This window comes from Panthera leo, chromosome C1 (assembly GCF_018350215.1).
Source record: "Panthera leo isolate Ple1 chromosome C1, P.leo_Ple1_pat1.1, whole genome shotgun sequence".
Lineage (NCBI taxonomy): Eukaryota > Metazoa > Chordata > Mammalia > Carnivora > Felidae > Panthera > Panthera leo.
This window is the reverse complement of record NC_056686.1, coordinates 186211675-186227382: the sequence shown is the minus strand read 5'-3', so window position 1 is coordinate 186227382 and position 15708 is coordinate 186211675. Positions and strand designations below refer to the sequence as shown.

General features: G+C 39.1%; 2 protein-coding genes across 8 annotated transcripts in view; one reads left to right on the top strand and one right to left on the bottom strand.

The window, feature by feature from the left end:
- FLACC1 (flagellum associated containing coiled-coil domains 1) overlaps positions 1-6074 on the top strand; it is a 52652-nt gene extending 46578 nt beyond the window's left edge. For 3 of the 4 annotated variants that reach the window (XM_042949715.1, XM_042949714.1, XM_042949713.1), the window contains 3 exons: positions 3039-3128; positions 3260-3369; positions 5332-6074. In XM_042949715.1, the coding sequence (XP_042805649.1) occupies positions 3039-3128; positions 3260-3369; positions 5332-5449 (318 nt within the window). In that variant the 3' untranslated portion in view covers positions 5450-6074. The remainder of the gene's footprint in view (positions 1-3038; positions 3129-3259; positions 3370-5331) is intronic. The other variant, XM_042949716.1, reaches the window with a different exon arrangement.
- A 2532-nt stretch (positions 6075-8606) lies between these two features.
- The window catches only part of CASP8 (caspase 8), a 74154-nt gene continuing 67052 nt past the window's right edge, over positions 8607-15708 (bottom strand). For 3 of the 4 annotated variants that reach the window (XM_042949697.1, XM_042949696.1, XM_042949695.1), the window contains 3 exons: positions 14587-14728; positions 10289-10790; positions 8607-9157 (listed from right to left, as the gene is read on the bottom strand). In XM_042949697.1, coding sequence (XP_042805631.1) covers positions 9022-9157; positions 10289-10790; positions 14587-14728 — 780 coding nt within the window. In that variant the 3' untranslated portion in view covers positions 8607-9021. Of the gene's footprint in view, positions 9158-10288; positions 10791-14586; positions 14729-15708 lie in introns of those variants that run through there. The other variant, XM_042949698.1, reaches the window with a different exon arrangement.

The following is a 15708-nucleotide window of genomic DNA, read 5'->3' as shown; positions in this document are numbered from 1 at the left end:
ATTTTCCAAAACAAAATAAAACAAAAGGAAGACCCAAAGCTGAGTTTGCTGGATTCAACAAGTCAAATAGAACTTTATAACTATAATACAAAGTCATTTATAAAACAGAGCCTTTGTGTCTTTTTAGAGCAATTTGAGCAAATATATGAGCAATATGCTGTGTGATCTTCAGTGTCAAATGCATTCCATTTCTAGTAAGGCTCAAACCACAAAAGAGTCTTGATTTGTAAAATACCAAATTCTTCCCTTAAGCTCTAAAAAGTACAATACTGACCCTGGCAACTCTAATTCCAAGCCTCTCCTTGATATTCCAAATGTGCCTCAACCCCAACACCTTCCTCAAAGAATTCTGTTCTTCTGGGACAAATTATGACACTTCCATGTGGGAGATACCTGAAGGGAAACTGTTCAAACCCATGAACTGCCTTCTGATTCTTCTTATACTAGGATCCAGAATGGACATGTTTGGGAAAAGACTAGCCATTATAAAATCATGGAATTATATCTTAGAGCTTAGGCAAGGCTTCAGCATTGTTGGGTCAACAAGCCTCAATGTTCTGCATGGTAGACGGATAGGCTTTGGAGCAAGGAAAACCCAGTGCATTGTAATAGCTGCTTTAATGAGCTTGTCTACTAATTCTATCATTCCTTTCTGGTTCTGTTAATTGATTTTGCTCCTCATTTGTGGTCATATTTTCTCACTTGTTTGCATGCCTGGTAATTTTTTTTTTTTTTTTGGACGCCTGCCATTGTGAAGTTTACCTTGTTGGGTGCAGGGGGTGCCTGGCTGGCTCAGTCCATAGAGCATGCGACTCTTGATCTCTGGGTTGTGAGTTCAACCCCCACCTTGAGCATAAGCGTAATCAAAACAAACAAACCAAAAAGGTGGATTGCAAACTACCTTGTTGGGTGCTGAATATTTTTGTATTTCTTTAAATATTGTTGGACTTTGTTCTGGGATGCAGTTAAGTTAAAGCAGTCTTTAGTTTAAGGCTAATTTTCCCCCCTACAGAGATAATACCCTTCTGAGTAGTCTACCCAATACTCTGTGTACTCTGGTTGGTGGGAATGTAACTATTCCCAGTCCTGTGTTGAGGCTGGGGATTATTCTACCTGCTCTGTGCTCATGATTCTTTCCCCTAACCTTATCTCCTTCTATTTCTTCCCCTTCATTACACAACTGCAATGGCACTGGACTCCTTGCTGTATTTTTAACAGTCAAGGATCCTTTACTTGGGGTCTTTGCACTTGACATTCACTCTTCTTGGGAAGCTCTTTCCTAAATATCCACACAACTAACTTCCTTACCTCTTTCTGGTTTTGTTCAAATGCCATTTCTGAAGGGCCACTCTATTTAAAGGCTTAACACCCTCCCCAACACTTCCATTTCCTTGTTTTATTTTTCTATACAGATTTTTTACATTTATTTATTTATTTATTTTAAGAGAGAGAGCAAGCACATGAGTAGGGGAGAGGGGCAGAAAGAAGAGAGAGAATCTTAAGCAGGTTTCATACTCAGTACAGAGCCTGATGAGGGGTTCTCCAAACTGTGAGATCAAGACCCGAGCTGAAATCAAGAGTTGGATGCTCAACTGACTGAGCCACCCAGGCACTCCTCTATACAGATTTATAACTGTCTAACCTGATAAACTCAATGAATGAAAACAGAGATTTTTGTCTGTTTTTTTCTACCACTAATCTCCAGTTTCTAGAACAGTACCTGGCACATCACAGACATTTAGTAAATACCAGCTGATTTTTTTTGAATGAATAAGCAAACAAAAGAATGCTAAATGACCTAGTACAGTGCTTTGTACAATGCAAATACAGTGAGAGATGGTACCTCTCTAGTTTATACATCTTGAGAAGATGCTTATTCCATGGAAGAGCTCTGAAGACATGTAGGAGTTAAATGAGGCTGACATCTGAAAGCACAGAGCCATCTGGATCATTTTTATTGTCTCTTCAGCATTTATCTAATGTAGTAGATTTATCCCTTCCCCACACTAACACTGCATGTTCTATCTTCATCCTTGGTTTGTTTTTAATTTATTATTGTAATTATTTTATTGACTTTTATTTAATTTTTTTCATCCCCTTCACTAGGGTGTATCTCCATAAGAGTAGAAATTATATTTTTCTTATTCATCATAATATTCCTAGTGCCTATAATAGTAGGTGTTTTTCCTAATTAAAAGACTATTTTTAAGGAGTGCCTGGGTAGATCAGTCGGTTGAGCATCTGACTCTTGATTTCTGCTCAGGTCATGACCTCTGTGTTGAGTATAGCACCTGCTTAAGATTCTGTCTCTTTTGCCCCTTTTCCCTACTAGTGTGCTCTCTCTCTCTCTCAAACCAACTTTTCTTAAAGGCTATTTTTTAGAGCAATGTTAGGTTTACTGAAAAATTAAAGTGCAGAGAGTGCCCATATCCTCCCCCAACACAAACATACAATATACTCTATTATTAACATCTTGCATTAGTGAGGTACATTTGTTACATCTGATGAACCAATATTGATACATCATTTTTAATTAAAGTCCATAGTTTACATTAGGGCTCACTCTTTGTGTTATGCATTCTATAGGTTTTATCAAATGCATCATGCCATGTACCCACCACTGCAATATCATACAGAATATTTTCTTTACCTAAAACTCCTCTGTCCTCCACCTATTTATCCCTGCTTCCCTTCCCAATCCCTGGCAACAACTGATCTTTTTACTGTCTCTATAGTTTTGCATTTTCCCCAATGTCATATAGTTGGAATCTGGAGTAGATATTTGATAAATATTTGTTTAATAAATGAATGATTGGTGGCTATTGTGACAACCACGGGAGCTCTGGTGAGGGCTGGCTCTGGGACAGTGATAGTGAGTCTGCATATGAGGATATAGATGGGCAAGACATAAAAGAGATAGAAGTAAGAGGGCACAGTGACTGAACAGTGAAGGAGAAGGAGTAGCTAAAGTTGACGTTTCACATTCTGCAGGCACCCTGCAGAAGAGAATAGATAGACATTGTTGTCTTCTTAAACAGGTCATGGAGGAAGAGTTGAAGGCACAATCTGTTATCTTAGAATCACTTAACACATCCCTCTACCAAACCCAGATGGAACTCCAGAGAGAGGTGAGTCCTGGCTGGAGTGGGGATAGGGTTGTGCAGAGGAATCCAGGTCTCTGTACAGTTCTGCCATCTAGCTTTGCTCTGGATGACTCTGGCTTGGGAAAGAGAGCAATTAAAATTTACATGTCTTTCAGAAAGCTACAGTGGGAAATCTGGAGAAAACACTCCAGACCAAGCTTGCCGAGACTGAAGAAAAGTTTAAATACACCATACAGCTTCTGACAGAAGAAAATATTCATCTAAGGTGTGCATGATGCTGCTCAAAAAGACATGGCTGAGTTATCTTTAGAAAGTGGAAGGGAGTTTGGGTGAGGAATAGATATGAAGATGAACCCAGGTATTTCTTAATAAAGTCAAGGCACAGGCACTTCCAGGAGGGAAATAGTCATTCAAAGCCTGGCCACAGAAGTCACCTGCTAAGGACAGACAGTTCATCTGAAGTGGTGCTGGGCATGTGTCTAGACTCCTCTCCCTTATTACATCTTAGTTTTTATTCAAAACAGCACATGAAATTTACCTGTGGATCTTTATTTTTTAATTAATTAATTTATTTTGAGAGAGACAGAGAGAGTAAGCAGGGGAGGAGAGAGAGAGAGAGAGAGAGAGAGAGAGAGAGAGAGAGAGAGAGAGAAGCAGAGGATCTGTAGCAGGCTCCACACCGACAGTACCCAATGCAGGGCTCCAACTCGTGAACTGCGAGATCATGGTGTGAGCCAAAGTCAGACACTCAACTGACTAAGCCACCCAGATGCCCCTATCTGAGGGTCTTTGAGTTTATTCAGTTCTGTGAATAAATTTTAAATCCCTAAAGTCCTCTGCCCTCCACCTATTCATTTTTTGCTTCCCCTCCCAACTCCTGGAAATTACTGATCTTTTCACAGTCTCTGTAGTTTTGCCTTTTCCAGAATGTCATACAGTTGTAATCTTTAAGAGATATTTAATAAATATTTAATGAATGAACGATTGGAAGCTGTTGTAACAACCCATCTGAGTTCTGAGTTTTTACCATGTCCCCTGAGGGGTTATGGGTTTAGGTGTCAGTGGTTTACACTTAGATACAGCTGCGTTTAGCCCCTGTGGAAGTCAACTTGAGGTCAGAAATAATACTGTTAACTGGAAATGCATTTTAAATCATTGGGATAAATTTTTGGTGGATACTTCAATAAAGGGAAGTTATTCATTGTATTGATTTGGTAGTAAAACTTATCCCTTCTTGTCTAGGTTCTTTGATCTAATAGTTAAATTGGCATAAAACAGATTAACAGGAAAAAACAAATTTAATTTTGTATGTATAGGAGCTCAGTAAAATATGAGACTCAAAGAAGTGAACAAATCAGGCAGTTATACCTTTTAGACAAAGTAACAATAAATTTGTAAAGAATTGACAAAGAAGTTTGGGGTTGGGGTACTAAATTAGTAAGTAAGTAACAGAGTTGTTGGGGCTTTTTTTTTAATGGTTTATTTATTTTTGAGAGAGAGCACAGGCAGGGGAGGGGAAGAGAGGATCTGAAATGGGCTCTGTGCTGACAGCAGTAAGCCCAATGTGAGCCTTGAACTCACAAACCGCAAGATCATGACCTGAGCCCAAGTCAGACACTCAACCAACTAAGCCACCCAGGTTTTTTTTATACAGACTTCTTAGCTTTAAATTCCCTATTTCTGCTGATAGGGATATCTCTTTACCTTCTGGTATAGGGAAGGTATATTCATATGAAAAATCTATTTCCTACTTTCAGGGGAACAAAGAGGGTCAGAATGCCTTTCTTGCACTGGCTGTTGCTTAAGTAACTTTAACTCAAGTAATCAATATGCAAGGTATATTGGGATGGCATACTCTGTTTCCCCTCAGCAGAATATTCCTCATTCGAGAATTTGGTAACCTAAATATCATTTCTCATTAAATTCAAAACCACTGCAAGTATGGGGTGCCTTGGTGGCTCGGTTGGTTGAGCGTCTGACTCGATTTCAGTTCAGGTCATCATCTCATGGTTCATGGGATCAAGCCCCACTTCAGGCTCTGTTCTGACAGCATGGAGCCTGCTTGGGACTCTCTCTCTCAAAATAAATAAACATTAAAAAAAAACCTATAAGTAATGTGTGCAGCTGCCCCCAGTGAAGGAATGAAACCACATTTCTCTCCCCTCAGATATCCTACATCCCCTTCTATCCTTGAGTCTATAGTGATACATGTTCTTTTTCTCTATAGGCAAAAAATAATTGTGAAGAATGAAGAAATTTATAAGGAACGATCTGGGAGGTTTCTCTCTATGTATGAGAATGATTCTGATAATTTAGATGATAGCAATGAAAAACAAGAACTATGAGCAGAAAAGTTGTTCTCCAATACAAAAGATGTTAGGAACACCATCTCCATAGGCTTAGACAACTTCCGTGAGAGTTTCTTGAGAAATGTATATTATGAGTTTAGTTCTTGGGCTGCCTGGGTTCTACTTTTGCCTTTTCAAAATTTCCTTTCTTCTAAGTGGTTGGGAATGTTTGAATTCTCATCTCAGTTATACAGGCTTTCAAGACTCTTCATTGTAAAGTGATGTTCCCTATACCTGGATCTAAACTTTCTCTGGGTATTATACTATTTTCTCTTCCACATTTACACATTTCATTATGAAAACACTGATCCGAAGAACTTGTTCCTATTAAATGTTGACTATATTTTGAAATACACCTTTTGTCCCCCTGGGGCATTTACCTAGCAAAAATGTAATTTGTTGATTCAATTCCAAAAATCCTTTCTCTCTTACATGTGTCCCCACTGCTCCACTTCTCAATCGTGTTCCCTATACTATGATTTTGGAAAAAGTGTCTGATGATCCTTGCCACCTTCTCTAAACAATCATCAGAATTCAAATCCCCACAGGGCAGGCAACTGGTTTTGGGGGTAGATTCCCATGATTCATCGCTTACATACAACACCAGTGCTCATCCCAACAAGTGCCCTCCTCAATGCCCATCACCCATTTTCCCCTCTCCCCGCCCCCCCCCCCCCCCGCCAATCCCCATCAACCCTCAGTTTGTTCTCTGTATTTAAGAATCTCTTATGGTTTGCCTCCCTCTCTATTTGAAACTATTTTTCTCCTTCCCTTCCCCCCTGGTCTTCTGTTAACTTTCTTAAGTTCCACATATGAGTGAAAACATATGATATCTGTCTTTCTCTGACTTATTTCACTTAGCATAATACCCTCCAGTTCTATCCACATTGCTGCAAATGGCAGGATTTCATTCTTTCTCATTGCCAAGTAGTATTCCATTGTATATATAAACCACATCTTCTTTATCCTTTCATCAGTTGATGGACATATGGGCTCTTTGCATAATTTGGCTATTGTTGAAAACACTGCTATAAACATTGGGGTACGAGTGCCCCTATGCATCAGCACTCCTGTATCTTTTAGATAAATTCCTAGTAGTGCTATTGCTGGGTTGTAGGGTAATTCTATTTTTAATTTTTTGAGGAACCTCCACACTGTTTTCCAGAGCAGCTGCACCAGTTTGCATTCCCACCAGCAGTGCAAGAGGGCTCCCATTTCTTCACATCCTCACCAACATCTGTTATTTCTGAGTTGTTAATTTTAGCCACTCAGACCCAAAATCTATAAAGAACTTACCAAACTCAACACCTGAAAAACAAAGAATCCAGTGAAGAAATGAGCAGAAGGCATAAATAGACACTTTTCCAAAGAAAACATCCAGATGGCCAACAGACACATGAAAAGATGGGCAATAAATTTTTAAAATTTACAACTGTATGAGCCAACACTGGGGAACTAAAGTAAAACATATCTATGATCCAAATATTTTCCACCTGTGAGAGGTCAATGACAAAAAACAAAAACAAAATGAACAAAACAATCTCCAACCAACAGTAAGTTAAAATTCTATTTTATAATGTTAAAAACATTATTGAAAAGAAATACTATTCAAAAAACATTCTTTAAAGAAACAGTTTTTTTTAAGTTTATAAAGATGTAGAATTAACACATAAAGAAAGAGCAAATGCAAATACATGAAAGGGACACAATATTGTTAGAACAAAAGCAAATCAATTGGTAAAAAAGCTTTTAACATAAGAAATTACATCTTCAAATTTATATTTAAAAAAACTTACAGGGGCGCCAGGGTGGCTCAGTCGGTTAAGCGTCCGACTTCAGCTCAGGTCATGATCTCAAGGTCCGTGAGTTCGAGCCCTGCATCAGGTTCTGTGCTGTCAGTTCAGAGCCTGAAGCCTGCTAGGGATTCTATGTCTCCCTCTCTCTCTTCCCCTCCCCCATTCACACTCTGTTTCTATCAAAAAATGAATAAACGTTAAAAAAATTTTTTTAAAAACTTATAAATTAGTGTAGAGGATGGCTTGGAAAGGGAGAGACTGGAAGTACAAAAAATAAAATTCATATGCCATTAACATCAGTTCCTTCAAAAGTGAGGTTAATTGTACTTATAAATAATAAGAACAAGGAAAATCATTCCTCAGTTTTGTATAATCTAAATCTAGACAGAGTCATGGTGTCTGAAATCAGGGTTTCCTCATAACTCAGGAGAGGAGGCTCACATGTTTCTGAGATTGCCCAGCACACATGCCAGAAGAGCTCAGGTTGGATGTGGGAGCATTACACACGAGGTAGGTTTTTGTTTGTTTGTTTTCTTAGCTAGGTCAGATCACAAAATCTCCCTCAGTGACCTTTGAGAGGAGGTCACTGGCATCCCCCTGCATACTGTTAAACAACAGAAATTCAACTGAGTAAATTTAAAGATCAAATTGAATTAGGTCACTTTCCTAAGGGGAATGGAAGGAGTTAATCAGGAGGATTATTTCACCAGTGCTAATCAGGTGATTCCATGTTGACTGACTAAAGATTATATTCCTGGGGAATTGCATTTTGGTTAGGTATTAAGTCTTAATTTGCTGACATGAAGTTTAGCACAAGGGACTCCATTTGGGGCCTACTGTCTCCTTTTTAACGACACCTTTTACAGTTGTACCTCACATTCTGCCCCATAGAATAGCATCCAGTTAGCAGGAATGTAAGCCTGACAAATTCTCATAGGAACCAAGAATGAGGAATTAGTTCTTTCACGGAAAGGAGGAGAATTATGGTTTTCTTAACATCCTCTCCCAATACTTGAACAACATTCACTTAATTCTGAGTCCTCAAGTGGGAAATTGCTTTCTCCACTTCCAGTCTTCTTATGCCTTATGAAATCTCTGCACCACCATTAACTCTGTGTCCCAGGTTAAAGCTTTGGAATAACATCCTTTTATTTTATTTTATTTTTTATTTATTTAATGCTTAACAATTTGAAGGGAATCAATGACTCTAGGTTGAGAGGTGCCTGGGTGGCTCTGCCGGCTAAGTGCCCAACTTTGGCCCAGGTCATCACCTCACAGTTCATGAGTTCAAGCCCTGTGTGGGGCTCTGGGCTGACAGCTCAGAGCCTGGAGCCTGCTTCAGATTCTGTGTGTGTGTCTCTCTCTCTGCCCACCCTCACCCCCACACTCATGCTCTGTGTCTCTCACAAACATTTAGAAAAATGATTCTAGGTTGAAAGCAGATGAGAGATGTACAAAGAACATTCTGCCACTGCTTTTGAACTTTATGATGTTACATTTCATTTATGCTTATTGTATTTTTTATCTACTGTAAGTTTTTTAGGAACTTTTTCATTGAATCAAAAATAAAATTAAAACCATGCCTGTGGCTATCAATCTCCAGTAGCTATTATTGCAAAGCCAGAGATTTAGGCTTGAATTTGCATAGGAATTAAGTTGTCCTGACTTCCATTCTCTCCCCTTCCTGCCATCCAAAAGAAAAAAAAAAAATAAGCTGATAGCAGCATTTTACTAACAAATAAATTAAGCATAGTGTTATGCAACTAAACAGCATCAATTAAGAGGGAAGAAGAGTTTTTTCCTCAGTGTGAAAGTAGGTTGTGGCATTTGTTTCCCCATGTTTTTCTTGTCATCCTTATTGCTCACTTCAAAGTTCACCTCAGTAAGGATGGTGAGGATATCTTCGCCCCTGAAAAACAACAACATTGTGACCATCTGTGGGGAAACAACACTGGCAAACCCTTCTCATCTGCTGTACTCAGGGACAGTTCTTTCCCTCAAAACATCAGGCATTGGAAATCATAAGTTGCTAAACTGATTTGTATCAAAGCTTTCCAGGTAAAGGAGTTGCCTCAGAGCTTAATAACTTATCTTTGGTTTACTCAAGATCTCTACTGACCATCAGAAACCTCGGTGTCAACATCAGATTTGAGTTCTTTCCCTCCTGATCTGTTTGTTCCTTACTCTTCTATGTACTATGTCACTTGCCACCATAATTGCTTCAGTGCCCCCCAAACATCCTCTGCCTCAGATCAACATTGCTTCTGTGATCATCTAATGATCACTTTGGGGCAAGGGAAAACCCAATGTCTCCTACAGCTGCCCCACCCCTTTCTCACCAGCCTCTCTTCTCAGGTTAGCTGGGCAACCTGCTCATTCGTAGTCAAGGTTACAAAAGAAAAACATGGTGTTGATGTTATGATTCACTCCTTTGTCTACCATGGGAAATTCCCACTCTTCATACACTTAAAGCATGGTGAGATATAGAGCTAGAAGATTTCTTGCTATTCACCCATTGCATGTGCATTTGTGTGGACTGTGACTACAAAACCATCATTTAGGGTATAATAAATGAAAGAAGAATATTTTCCCACATTTTGTGGCTTCAAATTAAGCCAAATTAGTGGGAATATAAAGGGTTTCTACTCTTTGGTACTTATCTCCCACAACACACCAAGAGGGTTTAAGGTTGGTTAGCTATTATACAACTTTGACAGAGTTGGAGGATGTTAAAAATTGAAATGGGTTATTGTACCTTCTTGGAAGACTCCCAAAACCAGTTAAGTTGGCTCAGTCATGTTCTACCTAAAAACAAAGCTGAGCTGACTTTACCATCATTCCCTGCTCTATGATACCCTATCATTTCAGATGCTAGATAAAAGAAACTCTGCAGTAAGTACCTCAGTTTTTTTCCATCTGTGAACTGAAGATATTAACACTTGCCCCCTCTCCCATTTTGCAACTGACCTGGAAAGTACAACTATGTAATTGATAGCTAGAAATTTAGAAATGAATGAAAGGCAGAGCAAGCAAAAATTACCTAGGACATCTTTCTCTTAGGCTCTGGCAAAGTGACTGGATATACCAGGTCCCCTCCGTAGGGTTTCGGTAGGAAACACAGTTGTTCACAGTGGCCATCCCCAGCAGAAAATCAGCCTCATCTGGGATATATCTCTTCTGAAATGATGAGTCCATTTCTAAGTAGTCTTCCTTCTGTTCAGAGTCAGTCTCAACAGCTATACCTCTCTGGTAGTTATCCCCTTGACAAGCCTGAATAAAAAAGATTTTGGGCTTGCCTGCAAGGGAAGGGCACTTTGAACCAGTGAAGTAAGAAGTCAGCTCATAGATGGGGGCTTCCTGCCCATCAGAGCCATAAATAATGCCTTTGTCTCCATGGGAGAGGATACAGCAGATGAAGCAATCTTTGTTATTATGGTCCATTCTTTGGTAGGATTTCAGAACTTCACAGATTGTCTTTGCTGTAGAGTCTTTGAAATTCACAATCTCAAAATGAAGCTCACTAAAGGTCTTACTCAAAGCTTCTGAAAAGTGAAATAAGAAAAGTCATATTACACCACAGTAATTCCCAGACCACAGCCCAATAGAGAGAACATTGATCAGATAAAGAATGTGAAACAGAACTGAAGAGCAAGGCCATTTATATCACCTGGCTGAATTCCATAGTTTTCTAATATTTATTGCCCTTAGCAGAAAACATTTCTAGTCCTGAGGCAAATGAGAAAGGGGAGAGTGCTATTGTTGGCCTTTTGTCTTTTCTCAACTAGGCTATAAGATGGGTAAGCTATTATATAGGCTTAGTACCAAACCAATCTAAATAATAATGTATTACTTACATAGAACAAAAAGCAAAAACATTTTTAAAATTTTTTAATTTATTTTACTTTTTAAAATGTTTATTTTTTTTGAGAGAGAAAGAGAATTTAAGCAGGGCCCAATCCCATGACTTTGGGATCATAACCTGAGCCAAAATCAAGAGTCAGATGCTCAACAAATTGAGCCACACAGGAGCACCCCAAAACACTTTTTAATAAAAGATCCATATTTATTTTATCTCAAGCACTCTCAAAAATTGTTTACCAAAATGCAAGATATGAACCTTTCAAAAGTCAAGTAGAACTGAAAGTCCTATTACAAAAAAGCTATCCCTTTTCTACTTCTCCCTTTTACCCAATCATGTTCCATGAATGCAACCACTTTCAACTTTTAACTACTTTTTTTTTTTGGTATTAGCCTCCATCTTGTAACGAATTTGGGCACTTTGCTATTTACTATTTTATAAATTTTAGCCTTATGTAACTTATGTATTGAGTTCCTATTATGGAAGATGAGCATTTTTTTAAGTTTATTTATTTTAAGAGAGTGCATGCACATGCAGAGAAGGGGCAGAGAAAGCGAGAGAGAATCCCAAGCAGGTTCTGCACTGTCAGTGCTCAAACTCACTAACCATGAGATCATGACTGAAGCCAAAATCGAGTCCACTCAACCAACTGAGCCAGCCAGGCACCCCACAGGATGAGCATATGAACTCTTATTCAGTTGTTTACAACTTTTAAAATTTTTGATGTTTATTTATTATTTTGACAGAGAGAGAGAGAGAGTAGTGGGGAAGGGGCAGAGAGAGGGAGACACAGAATCCGAAGCAGGCTCTGAGGGTCAGCACAGAACCTGACATGGGGCTTGAACCCATGGACTGCAGACCACAATATCAGGACCTGAGCTGAAGTCAGACGCTTAACTGACTGAGCCACCCAGGTGCCCCAGTTGTTTACAACTTTTAGTTGAATCAATAGTAAGATGAAAATATACCTTAATTATGCTTTTCTTATTAAATTTTTTCTTTCCTGGAATTAGTAATTGCATTATTTTTTCATTGCTTTGTTTTCTATATGCATAACATTATTTTTCCCCCTAGTGCTCTAAGATCTAGTAAAAGTCAACGTTTTCAGGCTGCTTGATTCTTTTTTTAAAACTAAAAATTCTATATATTTAAGGTGTACAGCATGAAGTTATTACCACAGTCAAGCTGATAACATATCTCCTCACATACTTAATTACTGTGTGTGAGTGTGTGTGTGATGAGTTCACCTGAAATACTAGTATTCAATACAGTCTTATTAACTATAGTCATTATGTCATACATTAGATCTCTAGACTTTTTCATCCTAGAGATCTGCAAATTTATACCTACCCTTTGACCAAAAACCCAGAAATACAATCAAATATTATTTTAATAAAAGTGTTTTAACAAAATTAATGAAAATCAAAGGCCTGTTTCTCCAATACCAAGGTATATGATGATGAGTGATACAGTCAGTGGGCTTCAGCTCTGTGGCTTTTGAAATCTTAGAACAGATTTGCTTGAATAAACAACTGTTAACAGAGACCATTAGCAGAATCTTGATGATTAAAATCAACCTACATTAATTTTCCAAACTTTATTCAGTTAAAAAAATATATATCATTACCTGACATTATGACTCATAACATCAACCAGTTGAGCCACACTAAGGGCCCTGCTAAGGGCATTTTCAAAAATACAGTTGTTGGGTTGGATTGTTTCTATTATCACTTTTAGTAGTAACCATTTCTATTTTCACATGCTGCCAATTTTTTTTTCATTTAACCTATAAGTTCTCAATCTTATCCTAAATAGGCTGAGCAAAAGAATTTCTGGCTAGTTTAATATTTGAAAAGACCATTTCTATTAAAGACTGACAATTTCATCTACGCTTATAGCCCAACTTTTATAAATGCAACTTCTAAAAATATTTTTAATTTTTTTTTTAATGTTTGTTTTTGAGAAAGAGCACGAGCAGGGGAGGAGCAGAGAGAGAGGGAGACACAGACTCTGAAGCAGGCTCCAGGCTCTGAGCTGTCAGCATAGAGCCCGATGCAGACTAAAAGTCATGAACTATAAGATCATGACCTGAGCCAAAGTCAGATGCTTAACCAACTGAGCCACCCAGGCGCCCCTAAATTTTTTTTTAAGTTTATTATTTTGAGAGAGACAGAGACAGCTAACAGTTAACAGCTAACTAGACTGATAACCTTCAGGGTTTCCTTTGCTTCCCGCCAAAGAGAGTAGGGAACAGGCTAATGAAACAATGTAGCTGATGAGTCTTTGAAGGTTAATAAATCGAAGCAATTATGTCTAGAAAGGCAATTCATGCACTGGCTCCTTGAGACAAAAATATAGAGCCAGCAAGATCATGAGCATTTGCTGCTTACACCTAAATCACTAACTAGAAACAGTTTTTGAAATATCAAGCTAAAAGAGACAGCATGAGTAGGGGAGTGGCAGAGAGAGAGGGAGAGAGAAAGAGAATCCAAAGCAGGCTCTGCACTGTTGTGCACAGCCTGATGCGGGGCTCAAACCCACAAAACTGGGAGATCACAACCTGACCAGAAACCAAAAGTTGGACGCTTGACCAAATGAACCACCCAGATGCCCCTATAAATGCAACTCCTATATATGGTCTTGATCCCAAAGCAATGTTTACACCTAATAATTAATACATTCTACAGAAGCAGTATTAGTTTAGTTGAATTAAAAGCAAAGCTTGTTGGGGCGCCTGGGTGGCGCAGTCGGTTAAGCGTCCGACTTAAGCCAGGTCACGATCTCGCGGTCCGTGAGTTCGAGCCCCGCGTCAGGCTCTGGGCTGATGGCTCGGAGCCTGGAGCCTGTTTCCGATTCTGTGTCTCCCTCTCTCTCTGCCCCTCCCCCGTTCATGCTCTGTCTCTCTCTGCCCCAAAAATAAATAAAAAAAAGTTGAAAAAAAAAATTAAAAAAAAAAAAAAAAGCAAAGCTTGTTGTTGCTTTTTATTATTAGTCTTTTATTAAGACTCAATATTTTACCCTAGATACATTACTTTGATTAAAAATTAATTTAAAAAAAACAAAAGCAGGGTCACCTGGGTGGCTTAGTCAGTTGAACATCCAACTTCGGCTCAGGTCATGATCTCATGGTTTGTGAGTTCGAGCCCCACATCGGGCTCTCTCGGCTGTCAGCACAGAGCCTGCTTCAGATCCTCTGTACTCCCCTCTCTCCCCTGCTCATGCTCTCTCTCTCTCTCTCTCTCAAAAATAAATAAACACTTCAAAAAATGAAATTAAGAAATTAAAAACCAAACGCAGAAAACTAACGAATACATAAGAATGTTCTTCACTTCCACCAGGAAATATATCTATTTTTTTTTTCTGAAACATGTGGCCCTGTTGGTACTTTCCTTTTGATAAAAACATAGGCATTGTTCTTTCCTTTTGATAAAAACATAGGCATTAGAAATATTTCATTTCTTTTCAGGGTCCTACTGTACCTGCATCGAAGTTTGTTCCATTCCTATCCTTAATGTTCTGAAGTTTGGGCACATCCTTCCGTGCTCTGCTAAAATCATAATTGTTAAAGATCAAACAATATCCGCGAGGTTTGCTTTTCATTCGGTAAACTTTGTCCGATGTCTGGAAAACAAAAATCCAACCCAGGAGCTGACTTTGTGGGTCAAACACTTGAGAATTGAACAGATGACTCCCTAGTAAGAAGCCAGTCTGTCCCCTTAGCCAAACTGGGACCCAAGTGTACTTACAATGTCCCTACCCCAACTTGACATTGTTTCTCTGGTGAACTGGTTTCCACCTGTTCTCCGGACACATGATTCCCCAGACTTCTGCCCCACAGTTAGTGTGTAAAATCAGTGTCCCAGTACTTGGGCCTCCTGAGCACTTTGCACATATATTAATATGGTTGTCATCAGAGCATATTTTCATTATTTGTTTTAGTTTACGCTCAAGGTGGCTAACATCTGCACAAGGAACTAGAACTTATTAAATTTTTTAATGTGAAATTTATTGTCAAATTGGTTTCCATACAACACCCAGCGCTCATCCCAACAGGTGCCTTCCTCAATGCACATCACCCACTTTCCCCTCCCTCCCACCCTAGAATTTATTAATTTGTGAAAGCTCTGTCAGGAGTTGATGAATGAATGAACATCCTAATGCTGTCTTTGGGTTGCCTGTCTGTCACCTTGTGATTCCCTTGGCTAGCCATTCAACTCATCTGTGTTTCTGGGCTAACAGTTGAGGGTCTGCCCTTCACACATGACATAGCGTGGTTCCTGGATTTTGAAAGCCGATGACTTAGTTTGGCTCTCAGGACCACAGTGATTGGAGGAGAGAGATGCACTAGTCAGGCAGGTCTTGGCTATGCTGCAGGTTACAGGATCCAGATTCTAGTACCTGACAGCATCAGTCAGAGATGGCCCTGTGTTCTGACTCTCCCAGGGCTGTCTCAGTGCTGAGATATTCAGCACGTATTGGGAAATCTATGCAGCTCCTCGAGGTAGAGAAAAGGGCTCCACACTAAGGGCTCAAGCTCCTGGCTCTACTACTTAATAACCTTAAGACTTTGTGCAAGTTACCAGAGCTCTCTTGCACTTAAT